This window comes from Coregonus clupeaformis, chromosome 19 (assembly GCF_020615455.1).
Source record: "Coregonus clupeaformis isolate EN_2021a chromosome 19, ASM2061545v1, whole genome shotgun sequence".
Lineage (NCBI taxonomy): Eukaryota > Metazoa > Chordata > Actinopteri > Salmoniformes > Salmonidae > Coregonus > Coregonus clupeaformis.
In genome coordinates, this window is record NC_059210.1 from 37,626,976 (window position 1) to 37,640,531 (window position 13,556).

Below are 13,556 nucleotides of genomic sequence, written 5' to 3' on the forward strand. Positions count from 1 at the left end.
TAGTCATTTGCAAATGTTGCATAATCCAGGTGTGGAAAGCTCTTTGAGACTTACCCAGAAAGACTCAGTTGTAATCGCTGCCAAAGGCGATTCTAACATGTATGGACTCAGGGGGTTGAATACTTATCTAATGAAGATATATTAGGGTTTTATTTTTTCATAATATATATAAAAATATATATATTTCTTTTTAAATATAAATGTTACAATTTTTCTTCCAATTTCATGTACATCGTTGAGAAGAAACGTAAAAAATAAAGCCATTTTTATTTAATTTGTGAATACTGTAACTCCCAGGGCCTTTGCGGTATAGGCATCTCTTAGTACCACAAGATATTATAGCCTAGTCTCTTCCCACAGCAATTGGTTTTGCATGGCGCTCCAGTGAAGACTCAATTCAGCCGCTCATCGTCCTGCAGAGAGAATGACAGGCCGGTCAGCCTGATAAGAGGCTCAGCAACACTTTATACCAGCAGCATTACCACGCAGTTCTACCACTGGAGTTGTCCCGCTTAGGACCCGGTGCCATCTCAATCTCAAACACTGGTGGCAACTTACCGAGGTTAGAGTCTAATCATGCTAGCTAATACGACTCAGTGTATGTTTTGTGTTATCACACATTTGATAACCTGTTTGGATTTACCCAAGGAGGGAATTGGCGGAATAGGTCTCTGCAAATGCAAACACGACAAGGTAATCTAGGTGCAAATTATGTAAATATATTGATTAGATATTTCTCAAAATATTGTTAGGCTTTAACACAGCGGTCAGATATCCAGTGTTAAACTATTAATAAGCTGTTGATTGGGTTTGCTCCGATTCCCGGTCTTAGTACACAGTGAGAAAATGAGCAAATATTTGTCTCTTCTTCTTGCCGCTTTTCTCACAGAGTGAATTCCCCAGAACTCATAATGCAGCCTGAGAGCCAGTGGCCTCTCTCTCTACCATATTATCTTCCTCTATCTACACCGAACAAAAATATAAACGCAACATGCAAAAGTGTTGATCCCATGTTTCATGAGCTGAAATAAAGATATCCCAGAAATGTTCCATACACACAAAAAGCTTATTTCTCTAAAATGTTGTGCACAAATTAGTTTACATCCCTGTTAGTGAGCATTTCTCCTTTGCCAAGATAACCCATCCACCTGACAGGTGTGGCAAATCAAGAAGCTGACTAAACAGCATGATCATTACACAGGTGCACCTTGTGCTGGAGACAATAAAAGGCCACTAAATAAAATGTGCAGTTTTGTCACAGAACACAATGCCACAGATGTCTCAAGTTGAGGGAGCGTGCAATTGGCATGCGGACTGCAGGAATGTCCACCAGAGGTGTTGCTAGAGAATTTAATGTTAATTTCTCTACCATAAGCCACCTCCAACGTCATTTTAGAGAATTTGGCAGTACGTCCAACCGGCCTCACAACCGTAGACCACGTGTATGGCGTCGTGCGGGCGAGCGGTTTGCTGATGTCAACGTTGTGAACAGCTACAATCAACAGCCTGATCATCTCTATGCGAGGGAGATGTGTCACGCTGCATGAGGCAAATGGTGGTCACACCAGATACTGACTGATTTCTGATCCATGCCCCTACCTTTTTTAAAGGTATCTGTGGCCAACAGATGCATATCTGTATTCTCAGTCATGTGAAATCCATAGATTAAGGCCTAATGAATTTATTTAAATTGACTGATTTCCTTATATGAACTGTAACTCAGTAAAATCTTAGAAATTGTTGTTGCATGTTGCGTTTATATTTTTGTTCAGTATACCTCTCCCTCTATTTATCTGAATTTGCCTCTCACTGCTCTCTCTTACCTAAGTCCTAAAACATTCCAAAAGGTCTTGCTCCCAGTCTTCAGAGGGGAAGCTACAGAGAGGTGGCATGCATGGCTGACAGTTACAGAACAATGGTGATATATGCATCCTGGGCTCCCGAGTGGCGCAGTGGTCTAAGGCACTGCATCTCAGTGCTTGATGCGTCACTACAGACCGAGTGGTGCAGCGGTCTAAACACTACATCTCAGTGCTTGAGGCGTCACTACAGACCGAGTGGTGCAGCAGTCTAAGGCACTGCATCTCAGTGCTTGAGGCGTCACTACAGACCCCCTGGTTCGATTCCAGGCTGTATCACAACCGGACGTGATTGGGAGTCCCATAGGGCAGCGCACAATTGGCCCACCGTCGTCCGGGTTTGGCCAGTGTAGGCTGTCATTGTAAATAAGAATTTGTTCTTAACTGACTTGCCTAGTTAAATAAAGGTCAAATAAAATAAAATAAACACATGCCTCGACTTCCCATGACCTTGGTTGACCTGGTTAGACAGAGACAGACATCACAATCAGTCTCACTGGATAATGGCCATTGTAACAGTCAGAGGTCAGGAGCTGTAGCATTCCTCATACAACACAAACTTAGGCCTAGATTAAATCCGGACCACGGAAGATTTGCATTATAGTGCGATTTACATTTAAAGGTAATTTCCGATTGAGCCGACATATGCAGTGTTTACTGTGAATGCGGTCTCCGTGAACGCGGGAAAAAACATTGCCTTTAAAAGGTGCATAGCTGAAAAAGGTTGACCGTATTGAATCTGAATGTTCGTTAACCAGTTACATACGTTGTTGCTATAAGCTTTATGGTTTACAGCCAGGAATAGGCTTTAAAACTGGTCATACCAGGAAAGTGCTGTATACAACGGTCTCTACTGTAAAATATTGTTGTTCTCTTTAACCTGGGCATAGTGTATCATGAAGAGGGAGCATTTGAACCTCAATGATTTGACAGTGAACATTCCCTTGGAAACTGTAGTGTACTCTTACTGCCCTCTAGTGAAAAATTCCACACAGTCACAGAGTACCATAGTAATACTGTATCTACAGGGATGCAAACTGGTGGGGGGCAAAGAAGATGAGAAGGTGGAAACTAGCGTAATGCGTAGTATAGCGCTATGTAGGACTTCATGTGGATGACCCATTTAAGGTTTAAAACTGCCAATTTTTCCAAAAGGTGAAGTGCAGCTGTAAAGAAAACACAAATGTTTCTAAAAACAAGGCAAAGACCAAACAGGGTTAAAAGCATATAGAGTAGCTATGCATTGTATTTCCACAGGGTCATTTCACATGTATAATACAGTCATTACAAAAATATTCACAAAATAAAATAAAATAAAATAATGGATCCACTGTTGAATTTAGGCACAAATTAAGTGTACAAAATGCATTCCTATAATTTTGTTACATACACACTTTTTCTAAAGTATTTTACAAACCAATCTGTAAACATTTCCATCATCCAGTTGACAGTCCAATGGATACCGTGTCATCTATAGATCAATAAATACTGTTTCAAGGCGCAAATGTGCAACCAAATCACAAGAACACTAATGTCATAGTATAGTCAATGTCTACAAAAATCATGCTTTACGTTTTGTGACACGTAAAAAGCTGTCCATTTCAGGAGAGTGGTAACTACAAAACAGAGGTTAGAACTTCTCCAAAATTCCCAGGTTTTTCCAGAAAATTTGATTCTGGGAATCTTTCAACCAGGATTTCGGGAAAACCTTGGGAAGGTTACAGGAATTTTGCAACTCTACTAGGCAATACTAGGAAGAGAAGCCGCCGACAGATGCATGCATAGAGAGACATTTAAAAACAAAAAAGACAACACATAAAATCTGTTCAAATACTTCTCGCAATGCAAAATAAAATGAGCAAGACGTAGATGTCTATGTACAGCTGTGAAGGTGTTAAGTCCTTACATAGTTCGGTACCCATCAAATAAAGTGTGATCCAGCTAAAGCCAAAGCCTTTACCGAAGGTTTTGAGGAATCATGTAGTCAATCTAATGCTACCTATACCATCTATGCATGTACACAAATTAAGAATCAATTCATATTTCAACTTGTTATAAAACAAGTTAAAATGAGACTTTTAGCTACGAATCATACTGGCACACTATCAATACACAAGGCAATGGGACTGAACATTTTTCTTCATATTTGAAAAGTGTATGTGTGCCTATATGTATTCAGGATATGAGTTATAGAAAATAGAACTTTCCTACATCAAACTGTACTACACACTGCAGTATATTTAAGAAGATGGACTGTCTGTTCAATGTTTCTTCATGGTGGAGATAAGAGCAGAAATGCGGACAATACTGAAAATACAGATTTGTCTAATAATGTATTGCCATATTTTATTTTTAGAACATTTGCAGGCGGTCTCCTGTCTCAGTACTAACCAGGTCTGACCCTGAACACGCCTGTTCAGGGTGGTATGGCCACAAGCAATTATTTTATACCCAGTTTTCTCCCCGAATTTGGTCCCTTGGCATCTCTGCAACTCCTCAATGGGCTCGGGAGAGGCAAAGGCCGAGTCATGCGTCCACCGAAGCATGACCCGCCTGGCCTCCTACTTCTTACCACACTGCTCGCTTGACCCGGATGTCAGCCGCACCAATGTGTTTTAACTGACGACCGGAGTCAGCTTGCAGGCGCCCGGCCCGGTCACAAGGAGTTGCTAAAGCACGATGAGCCAAGGAAAGCACCCACCAGCCAAACCCTCTCCTACCCTGGACGGCGCTGAGTCAATTGTGCGCCGTCCTATGGGGCTCCCGGTCATAGTAGGTTACTTACTTTGGCCCTCGATGGACTGTAGATGGGCAGGTTTGGTGGTACAGTGAGACCTGTCGTAACCTGTATAAATCTTACTGGTTCCCAGAAGTGCTGTGACGATACCAATATCACAAAAAAATTTAAATGACAAAAATGAAAACACGAAGCAGATCTAACTCTTTAGTCCTTTAAAAACCTGCTATATGTAAGACATTGTCTGATATAGCTTGGAAAATAAATGTGACTCTGGATGACAACATAATGTTTGTTTCCAACATTAGGGTTGTTTTCCTAAAGAAGTTAATTCCGCTTCGTGTTTTGTTTCCTTGCCACGATTCTAACGAGTATCGCAATACTGGTATCGTCCCAGTCCAGCCTCTTCACTGGTTTGCGTGCATGCGGCGCTCAGCGGCTGCCGCTAACTTTCTGCGTTGCAGAGTCATAGAGTCCGAGATTGAGCCTGCTGGGATGTCATCCTCAAGAGTGGGCAGACCTTCATCGTACTCATATTCATCGTCGTTCATAGCAGCAGCAGTTTCCTCTGGGCTCTTGCTCAGATATCTCCTGAGAGGAGAGCAGGAAGAGAGGAGCAGCTTTTAATTTGTAAGACCTCTGCTGGGTTGTTAGGGTTGAGCCGGGATGTGGACATGAAGCTAGGGTTAGGGTTGAGCCGGGATGTGGACATGAAGCTAGGGTTAGGGTTGAGCCGGGATGTGGACATGAAGCTAGGGTTGTGGTTGAGGCTAGGTTTGAACCTGGATGTGGACGTGAAGCTAGAGTTGAGGTTGAGGTTAGGGTTGAGTCGGGATGTGGACATGAAGCTAGGGTTAGGGTTGAAGGTTAGGGTTGAGCCGGGATGTGGACATGAAGTTAGGGTTATGGATGAGGGTTAGAGTTGAGCCGGAATGTGGACATGAAGCTAGGGTTAGGGTTGTGGTTGAGGTTAGATTTGAGCCGGGATGAGGACATGAAGCTAGGGTTAGGGTTGTGGTTGACGCTAGGGTTAGGGTTGAGCCGGTATGTGGACGTGAAGCTAGGGTTAGGGTTGAGGTTAGGGTTGAGCCGGCATGTGGACGTGAAGCTAGGGTTAGGGTTAGGCCGGGATGTGGACATGAAGCTAGGGTTAGGGTTGAGGTTTAGGTTTGAGCCGGGATGTGGACATGAAGCTAGGGTTAGGGTTAGGGTTGAGCCGGCATGTGGACGTGAAGCTAGGGTTAGGGTTGAGCCGGGATGTGGACATGAAGCTAGGGTTAGGGTTGAGGTTAGGGTTGAGCCGGGATGTGGACATGAAGCTAGGGTTAGGGTTGAGGTTAGGATTGAGCTGGGATGTGGACATGAAGCTAGGATTAGGGTTATGGATGAGGCTAGGGTTGAGCCAGGATGTGGACATGAAGCTAGGGTTAGGGTTGAGGTTAGGGTTGAGCTGGGATGTGGACATGAAGCTAGGATTAGGGTTGAGCCGGAATGTGGACATGAAGCTAGGGTTACGGTTGAGGTTAGGGTTGAGCCGGGATGTGGACATGAAGCTAAGGTTAGGGTTGAGGTTAGGGTTGAGCCGGGATGTGGACATGAAGCTAGAGTTAGGGTTGTGGTTGAGGCTAGGGTTGAGCCGGGATGTGGAAATGAAGCTAGGGTTAGGGTTGAGGTTAGGGTTGAGCCAGGATGTGGACATGAAGCTAGGGTTAGGGCTCTGGTTGAGGTTAGGGTTGAGCCGGGATGTGGACATGAAGCTAGGGTTAGGGTTGTGGTTGAGGCTAGGGTTGAGCCGGTATGTGGACATGAAGCTAGGGTTAGGGTTGAGGTTAGGTTTGAGCCGGTATGTGGACATGAAGCTAGGGTTAGGATTGAGCCGGGATGTGGACGTGAAGCTAGGGTTGAGGTTAGGCTTGAGCCGGGATGTGGACATGAAGCTAGGGTTAGGGTTGTGGTTGAGGATTGAGCCGGGATGTTGACATGATGCTAGGGTTAGGGCTCTGGTTGAGGTTAGGGTTGAGCCGGGATGTGGACATGAAGCTAGGGTTAGGGTTGAGCCGGGATGTGGACATGAAGCTAGGGTTAGGGTTGAGGTTAGGTTTGAGCCGGTATGTGGACATGAAGCTAGGGTTAGGGTTGAGCCGGGATGTGGACATGAAGCTAGGGTTGAGGTTAGGATTGAGCCGGGATGTGGACATGAAGCTAGGGTTAGGGTTGAGCCGGGATGTTGACATGATGCTAGGGTTAGGGTTGTGGTTGAGGCTAGAGTCAGCCTTGAGCCGGGATGTGGAAATGAAGCTAGGGTTAGGGTTGAGCCGGGATGTGGACATGAAGCTAGGGTTAGGGTTGAGGTTAGGTTTGAGCCGGTATGTGGACATGAAGCTAGGGTTAGGGTTGAGCCGGGATGTGGATATGAAATTAGGATTAGGGTTGTGGTTGAGGGTTGAGCCGGGATGTTGACATGATGCTAGGGTTAGGGTTGTGGTTGAGGCTAGGGTTAGGGTTGAGCCGGGATGTGGATATGAAGCTATTGTGGTTAGGGTTGAGCTGGGATGTGGGCATGAAGCTAGGGTTAGGGTTGAGCCGGGATGTGGACATGAAGTTAGGGTTGTGGTTGAGGCTAGGGTTGAGCCGGGATGTTGACATGATGCTAGGGTTAGGGTTGTGGTTGAGGCCAGGGTTAGGGTTGAGCCAGGATGTGGATATGAAATTAGGGTTAGAGTTGAGGTTAGGCTTGAGCCGGGATGTTGACATGAAGTTAGGGTTGAGGCTAGGGTTGAGCTGGGATGTGGTCATGAAGCTAGGGTTAGGGTTGAGCTGGAATGTAGACATTAAGCTAGGGTTAGGGTTGAGCCGGGATGTGGACATGAAGCTAGGGTTAGGGTTGTGGTTGAGGCTAGGGTTGAGCCGGGATGCGGACATGAAGCTAGGGTTAGGGTTGTGGTTGAAGGTAGGTTTGAGCCGGAAAGTGGACATGAAGCTAGGGTTAGGGTTGTGGATGAGGGTTAGATTTGAGCCGGAATGTGGACATGATGCTAGGGTTAGGGTTGTGGTTGAGGCTAGGGTTGACCCGGGATGTGGACATGATGCTAGGGTTAGGGTTGTGGTTGAGGCTAGGGTTAGGGTTGAGCCGGGATGTGGACATGAAAATAGGGTTAAGGTTGTGGTTGAGGATTGAGCCGGGATGTTGACATGATGCTAGGGTTACGATTGAGGTTAGGGTTGAGCCGGGATGTGGACATGAAGCTAGAGTTAGGGTTGTGGTTAGGGTTGAGCCGGGATGTGGACATGAAGCTAGGGTTACGATTGAGGTTAGGGTTGAGCCGGGATGTGGACATGAAGCTAGGGTTAGGGTTGTGGTTGAGGCTAGGGTTAGGGTTGAGCCAGGATGTGGACATGAATCTAGGGTTAGGGTTGTGGTTGAGGCTAGGGTTGATCCGGGATGTGGACATGAAGCTAGGGTTAGGATTGAGGTTAGGGTTGAAACGGGATGTGGACATGAAGCTAGGGTTACGATTGAGGTTAGGGTTGAGCCGGGATGTGGACATGAAGCTAGGGTTAGGGTTGTGGTTGAGGCTAGGGTTAGGGTTGAGCCAGGGTGTGGACATGAATCTAGGGTTAGGGTTGTTTTTGAGGCTAGGGTTGATCCGGGATGTGGACATGAAGCTAGGGTTAGGGTTGAGGTTAGGGTTGAAACGGGATGTGGACATGAAGCTAGGGTTAGGGTTGAGGCTAGGATGAGGTAGGATGTGGACATGAAGCTAGGGTTAGGGTTGTGGTTGAGGTTAGGGTTGAGCCGGGATGTGGACATGAAGCTAGGGTTAGGGTTGTGGTTGAGGCTAGGGATGAGCCGGAATATGGACATGAAGCTAGGGTTAGGGTAGGGTGAGCCGGATGTGACACGCTAGGGTTAGGGGCTGAGCGTGGACATGAGCTAAGGTTAGGGCTGTGGTTGAGGCCAGGGCTGAGCCGGGATGTGGACATGAAGCTAGGGGTTAGGTTGTGGTTGAGGGGTAAGGTGAGCCGGATGTGGACATGAAGCTAGGGTTATGGGTGTGGTTGAGGTTAGGGTGAGCATGTGGACATGAAGCTAGGGTTAGGGTAGCCTTGACCTGGGATGTGGACATGAAGCTAGGGTTAGGTTGAGGTTAGTTGATGTGACATGAAGCTAGGGTTAGGGCTGTGGTTGAGGCTAGGTCTGAGCCAGGATGGACATGAATCTAGGGTTAGGGTTGGTTGAGGCTAGGGATGAGCCGGAATATGGACATGAAGCTAGGGTTAGGGTTGAGGTTAGGGTGAGCCGGGATGTGGACACGAAGCTAGGGTTAGGGCTGGAGCCGGGATGTGGACATGAAGCTAAGGTTAGGGTTGTGGTTGAGGCTAGGGTTGAGCCGGGATGTGGACATGAAGCTAGGGTTAGGGTTGTGGTTGAGGTTAGGGTTGAGCCGGGATGTGGACATGAAGCTAGGGTTAGGGTTGTGGTTGAGGTTAGGGTTGAGCCGGTATGTGGACATGAAGCTAGGGTTAGGGTTAGCCTTGACCTGGGATGTGGACATGAAGCTAGGGTTAGGGTTGAGGTTAGGGTTGAGCCGGGATGTGGACATGAAGCTAGGGTTAGGGTTGTGGTTGAGGCTAGGGTTAGGGTTGAGCCAGGATGTGGACATGAATCTAGGGTTAGGGTTGTGGTTGAGGCTAGGGTTGATCCGGGATGTGGACATGAAGCTAGGGTTAGGGTTGAGGTTAGGGTTGAAACGGGATGTGGACATGAAGCTAGGGTTACGATTGAGGTTAGGGTTGAGCCGGGATGTGGACATGAAGCTAGGGTTAGGGTGTGGTTGAGGCTAGGTTAGGGTTGAGCCAGGATGTGGACATGAATCTAGGGTTAGGGTTGTGTTTGAGGCTAGGGTTGATCCGGGATGTGGACATGAAGCTAGGGTTAGGGTTGAGGTTAGGGTTGAAACGGGATGTGGACATGAAGCTAGGGTTACGATTGAGGTTAGGGTTGAGCCGGGATGTGGACATGAAGCTAGGGTTAGGGTTGTGGTTGAGGCTAGGGTTAGGGTTGAGCCAGGATGTGGACATGAATCTAGGGTTAGGGTTGTGGTTGAGGCTAGGGTTGATCCGGGATGTGGACATGAAGCTAGGGTTAGGGTTGAGGTTAGGGTTGAAACGGGATGTGGACATGAAGCTAGGGTTACGATTGAGGTTAGGGTTGAGCCGGGATGTGGACATGAAGCTAGGGTTAGGGTTGTGGTTGAGGCTAGGGTTAGGGTTGAGCCAGGATGTGGACATGAATCTAGGGTTAGGGTTGTGTTTGAGGCTAGGGTTGATCCGGGATGTGGACATGAAGCTAGGGTTAGGGTTGAGGTTAGGGTTGAAACGGGATGTGGACATGAAGCTAGGGTTAGGGTTGAGGCTAGGATGAGGTAGGATGTGGACATGAAGCTAGGGTTAGGGTTGTGGTTGAGGTTAGGGTTGAGCCGGGATGTGGACATGAAGCTAGGGTTAGGGTTGTGGTTGAGGCTAGGGATGAGCCGGAATATGGACATGAAGCTAGGGTTAGGGTTGAGGTTAGGGTTGAGCCGGGATGTGGACACGAAGCTAGGGTTAGGGTTGAGCCGGGATGTGGACATGAAGCTAAGGTTAGGGTTGTGGTTGAGGCTAGGGTTGAGCCGGGATGTGGACATGAAGCTAGGGTTAGGGTTGTGGTTGAGGTTAGGGTTGAGCCGGGATGTGGACATGAAGCTAGGGTTAGGGTTGTGGTTGAGGTTAGGGTTGAGCCGGTATGTGGACATGAAGCTAGGGTTAGGGTTGAGCCGGGATGTGGACATGAAGCTAGGGTTAGGGTTGAGATTAGGGTTTAGCCGGGATGTGGACATGAAGCTAGGGTTAGGGTTGAGCCGGGATGTGGACATGAAGCTAGGGTTAGGGTTGAGCCGGGATGTGGACATGAAGCTAAGGTTAGGGTTGTGGTTGAGGCTAGGGTTGAGCCGGGATGTGGACATGAAGCTAGGGTTAGGGTTGTGGTTGAGGTTAGGGTTGAGCCGGTATGTGGACATGAAGCTAGGGTTAGGCTTGAGCCGGGATGTGGACATCAATCTAGGGTTAGGGTTGAAGTTAGGGTTGAATCAGGATGTGGACATGAAGCTAGGGTTATGGTTGTGGTTGAGGCTAGGGTTGAGCCGGGATGTGGACATGAAGTTAGGGTTAGGGTTGAGGTTAGGGTTGAGCCGGGATGTGGACATGAAGCTAGGGTTAGGGTTAGCCTTGACCTGGGATGTGGACATGAAGCTAGGGTTACGATTGAAGTTAGGGTTGAGCCGGGATGTGGACACGAAGCTAGGGTTAGGGTTGAGATTAGGGTTGAGCCGGGATGTGGACATGAAGCTAGGGTTAGGGTTGAGGTTAGGGTTGAGCCGGGATGTGGACACAAAGCTAGGGTTAGGGTTAGGCTTGAGCTGGGATGTGGACATGAAGATAGGGTTAGGGTTGAGCCGGAATGTGGACATGAAGCTAGGGTTAGGGTTGTTGTTGAGGCTAGGGTTGAGCCGGGATGTTGACATGATGCTAGGGTTAGGGTTGTGGGTTAGGGTTGAGCCGGGATGTGGATATGAAGCTAGAGTTAGGGTTGTGGTTAGGGTTGAGCCGGGATGTGGACTTGAAGCTAGGGTTAGGGTTGAGCCAGGATTGGACATGAATCTAGGGTTAGGGTTGTGGTTGAGGCTAGGGTTGATCCGGGATGTGGACATGAAGCTAGGGTTAGGGTTGAGGTTAGAGTTGAAACGGGATGTGGACATGAAGCTAGGGTGATGGTTGTGGTTGAGGTTAGGGTTGAGCCGGGATGTGGACATGAAGCTAGGGTTAGGGTTGTGGTTGAGGCTAGGGTTGAGCCGGGATGTGGACATGAAGCTAGGGTTAGGTTTGTGGTTAGGGTTGAGCCGGGATATGGACACGAAGCTAGGGTTACGATTGAGGTTAGGGTTGAGCCGGGATGTGGACATGAAGCTAGGGTTAGGGTTGAGATTAGGGTTGAGCCGGGATGTGGACATGAAGCTAGGGTTAGGGTTGAGGTTAGGGTTGAGCCGGGATGTGTACATGAAGCTAGGGTTAGGGTTAGGCTTGAGCTGGGATGTGGACATGAAGCTAGGGTTAGGGTTGAGCCGGAATGTGGACATGAAGCTAGGGTTAGGGTTGTGGTTGAGGCTAGGGTTGAGCCGGGATGTGGATATGAAGCTAGAGTTAGGGTTGTGGTTAGGCTGAAACGGATGTGGACATGAAGCTAGGGTTACGATTGAGGTTAGGGTTGAGCCGGGATGTGACATGAAGCTAGGGTTAGGGTTGTGGCGTGAGGCTAGGGTTAGGTTGAGCCAGGATGTGGACATGAATCTAGGGTTAGGGCTGGTTTGAGGCTAGGGCTGATCCCGGGGATGTGGACATGAAGCTAGGGTTAGGGTTGAGGTTAGGGTTAAACGGGATGGACATGAAGCTAGGGTTAGGGTTGAGGCTAGGATGAGGTAGGATGTGGACATGAAGCTAGGGTTAGGGTTGTGGTTGAGGTTAGGCTGAGCCGGATGTGACATGAAGCTAGGGTTAGGGTTGTGGTTGAGGCTAGGATGAGCCGGAATATGGATATGAAGCTAGGGTTAGGGCTGAGGTTAGGTTGAGCCGGGATGTGGACAAGCTAGGGTTAGGGTGGCCATGTGACTGAAGCTAAGGTTAGGGGTTGTGGTTGAGGCTAGGGCTGAGCCGGATGTGACATAAGCTAGGGTTAGGGTTGTGGTTGAGGTTAGGGTGAGCCGGATGGACATGAAGCTAGGGTTAGGCGTTGTGGTTGAGGTTAGGGTTGAGCCGGTATGTGGACATTAAGCTAGGGTTAGGCTGAGCCGGGATGTGACATGAAGCTAGGGTTAGGGCTGAGATTAGGTTTAGGGATGTGGACATGAAGCTAGGGTTAGGCTGAGCCGGATGTGGACATGAAGCTAGGGTTAGGTTGATCGGGATGTGGACATAAGCTAAGGTTAGGGTTGTGGTTGAGGCTAGGGTTGAGCCGGATGTGGACATGAAGCTAGGGTTAGGCTGTGGTTGAGGTTAGGGTTGAGCCGTATGTGACATGAAGCTAGGTTAGGCTTGAGCCGGATGTGGATATAATCTAGGGTTAGGGCTGAATCAGGATGTGGACATGAAGCTAGGGTTATGGTTGTGGTTGAGGCTAGGGTGAGCCGGGATGTGGACATGAAGTTAGGGTTAGGGGGTGAGGTTAGGCTGAGCCGGGATGGACATGAAGCTAGGGTTAGGTTAGCCTTGACCTGGGATGTGGACATGAAGCTAGGGTTATGATTGAAGTTAGGGTTGAGCCGGGATGTGGACAGAAGCTAGGTTAGGGGAGACTAGGTTGAGCCGGGATGTGGACATGAAGCTAGGGTTAGGGTTGAGGTTAGGGTTGAGCCGGGATGTGACACAAAGCTAGGGTTAGGTTAGGCTTGAGCTGGGATGTGGACATGAAGATAGGGTTAGGGTTGAGCCGAATGTGGACATGAAGCTAGGGTTAGGGTTGTTGTTGAGGCTAGGGGTTGAGCCGGGATGTTGACAAGATGCTAGGGGTTAGGGTTGTGGGTTAGGGTTGAGCCGGGATGTGGATATGAAGCTAGAGTTAAGGTTGTGGTTAGGGTTGAGCCGGATGTGGACTTGAAGCTAGGTTTTGAGCCAGGATTGGACATGAATCTAGGGTTAGGTTGTGGTTAGGCTAGGGTTGATCCGGGATGTGGACATGAAGCTAGGGGTTAGGGTTGAGGTTAGAGTTGAAACGGGATGTGACATGAAGCTAGGGGTGATGGTTGTGGTTGAGGTTAGGGTTGAGCCGGGATGTGGGACATGAAGCTAGGGTTAGGGTTGTGGCTGAGGCTAGGGCTGAGCCGGATGTGGACATGAAGCTAGGGTTAGGTTTGTAGGGTTAGGCTTGA

General features: G+C 48.3%; 1 protein-coding gene across 1 annotated transcript in view; it reads right to left on the reverse strand.

The window, feature by feature from the left end:
- Nucleotides 1-4,915: 4,915 nt before the first annotated feature.
- The window catches only part of LOC121532152 (E3 ubiquitin-protein ligase AMFR), a 43,213-nt gene continuing 34,572 nt past the window's right edge, over nt 4,916-13,556 (reverse strand). Inside the window, exon 13 of the mRNA XM_041837901.1 lies at nt 4,916-5,187. Coding sequence (XP_041693835.1) covers nt 5,004-5,187 — 184 coding nt within the window. The 3' untranslated portion in view covers nt 4,916-5,003. The remainder of the gene's footprint in view (nt 5,188-13,556) is intronic.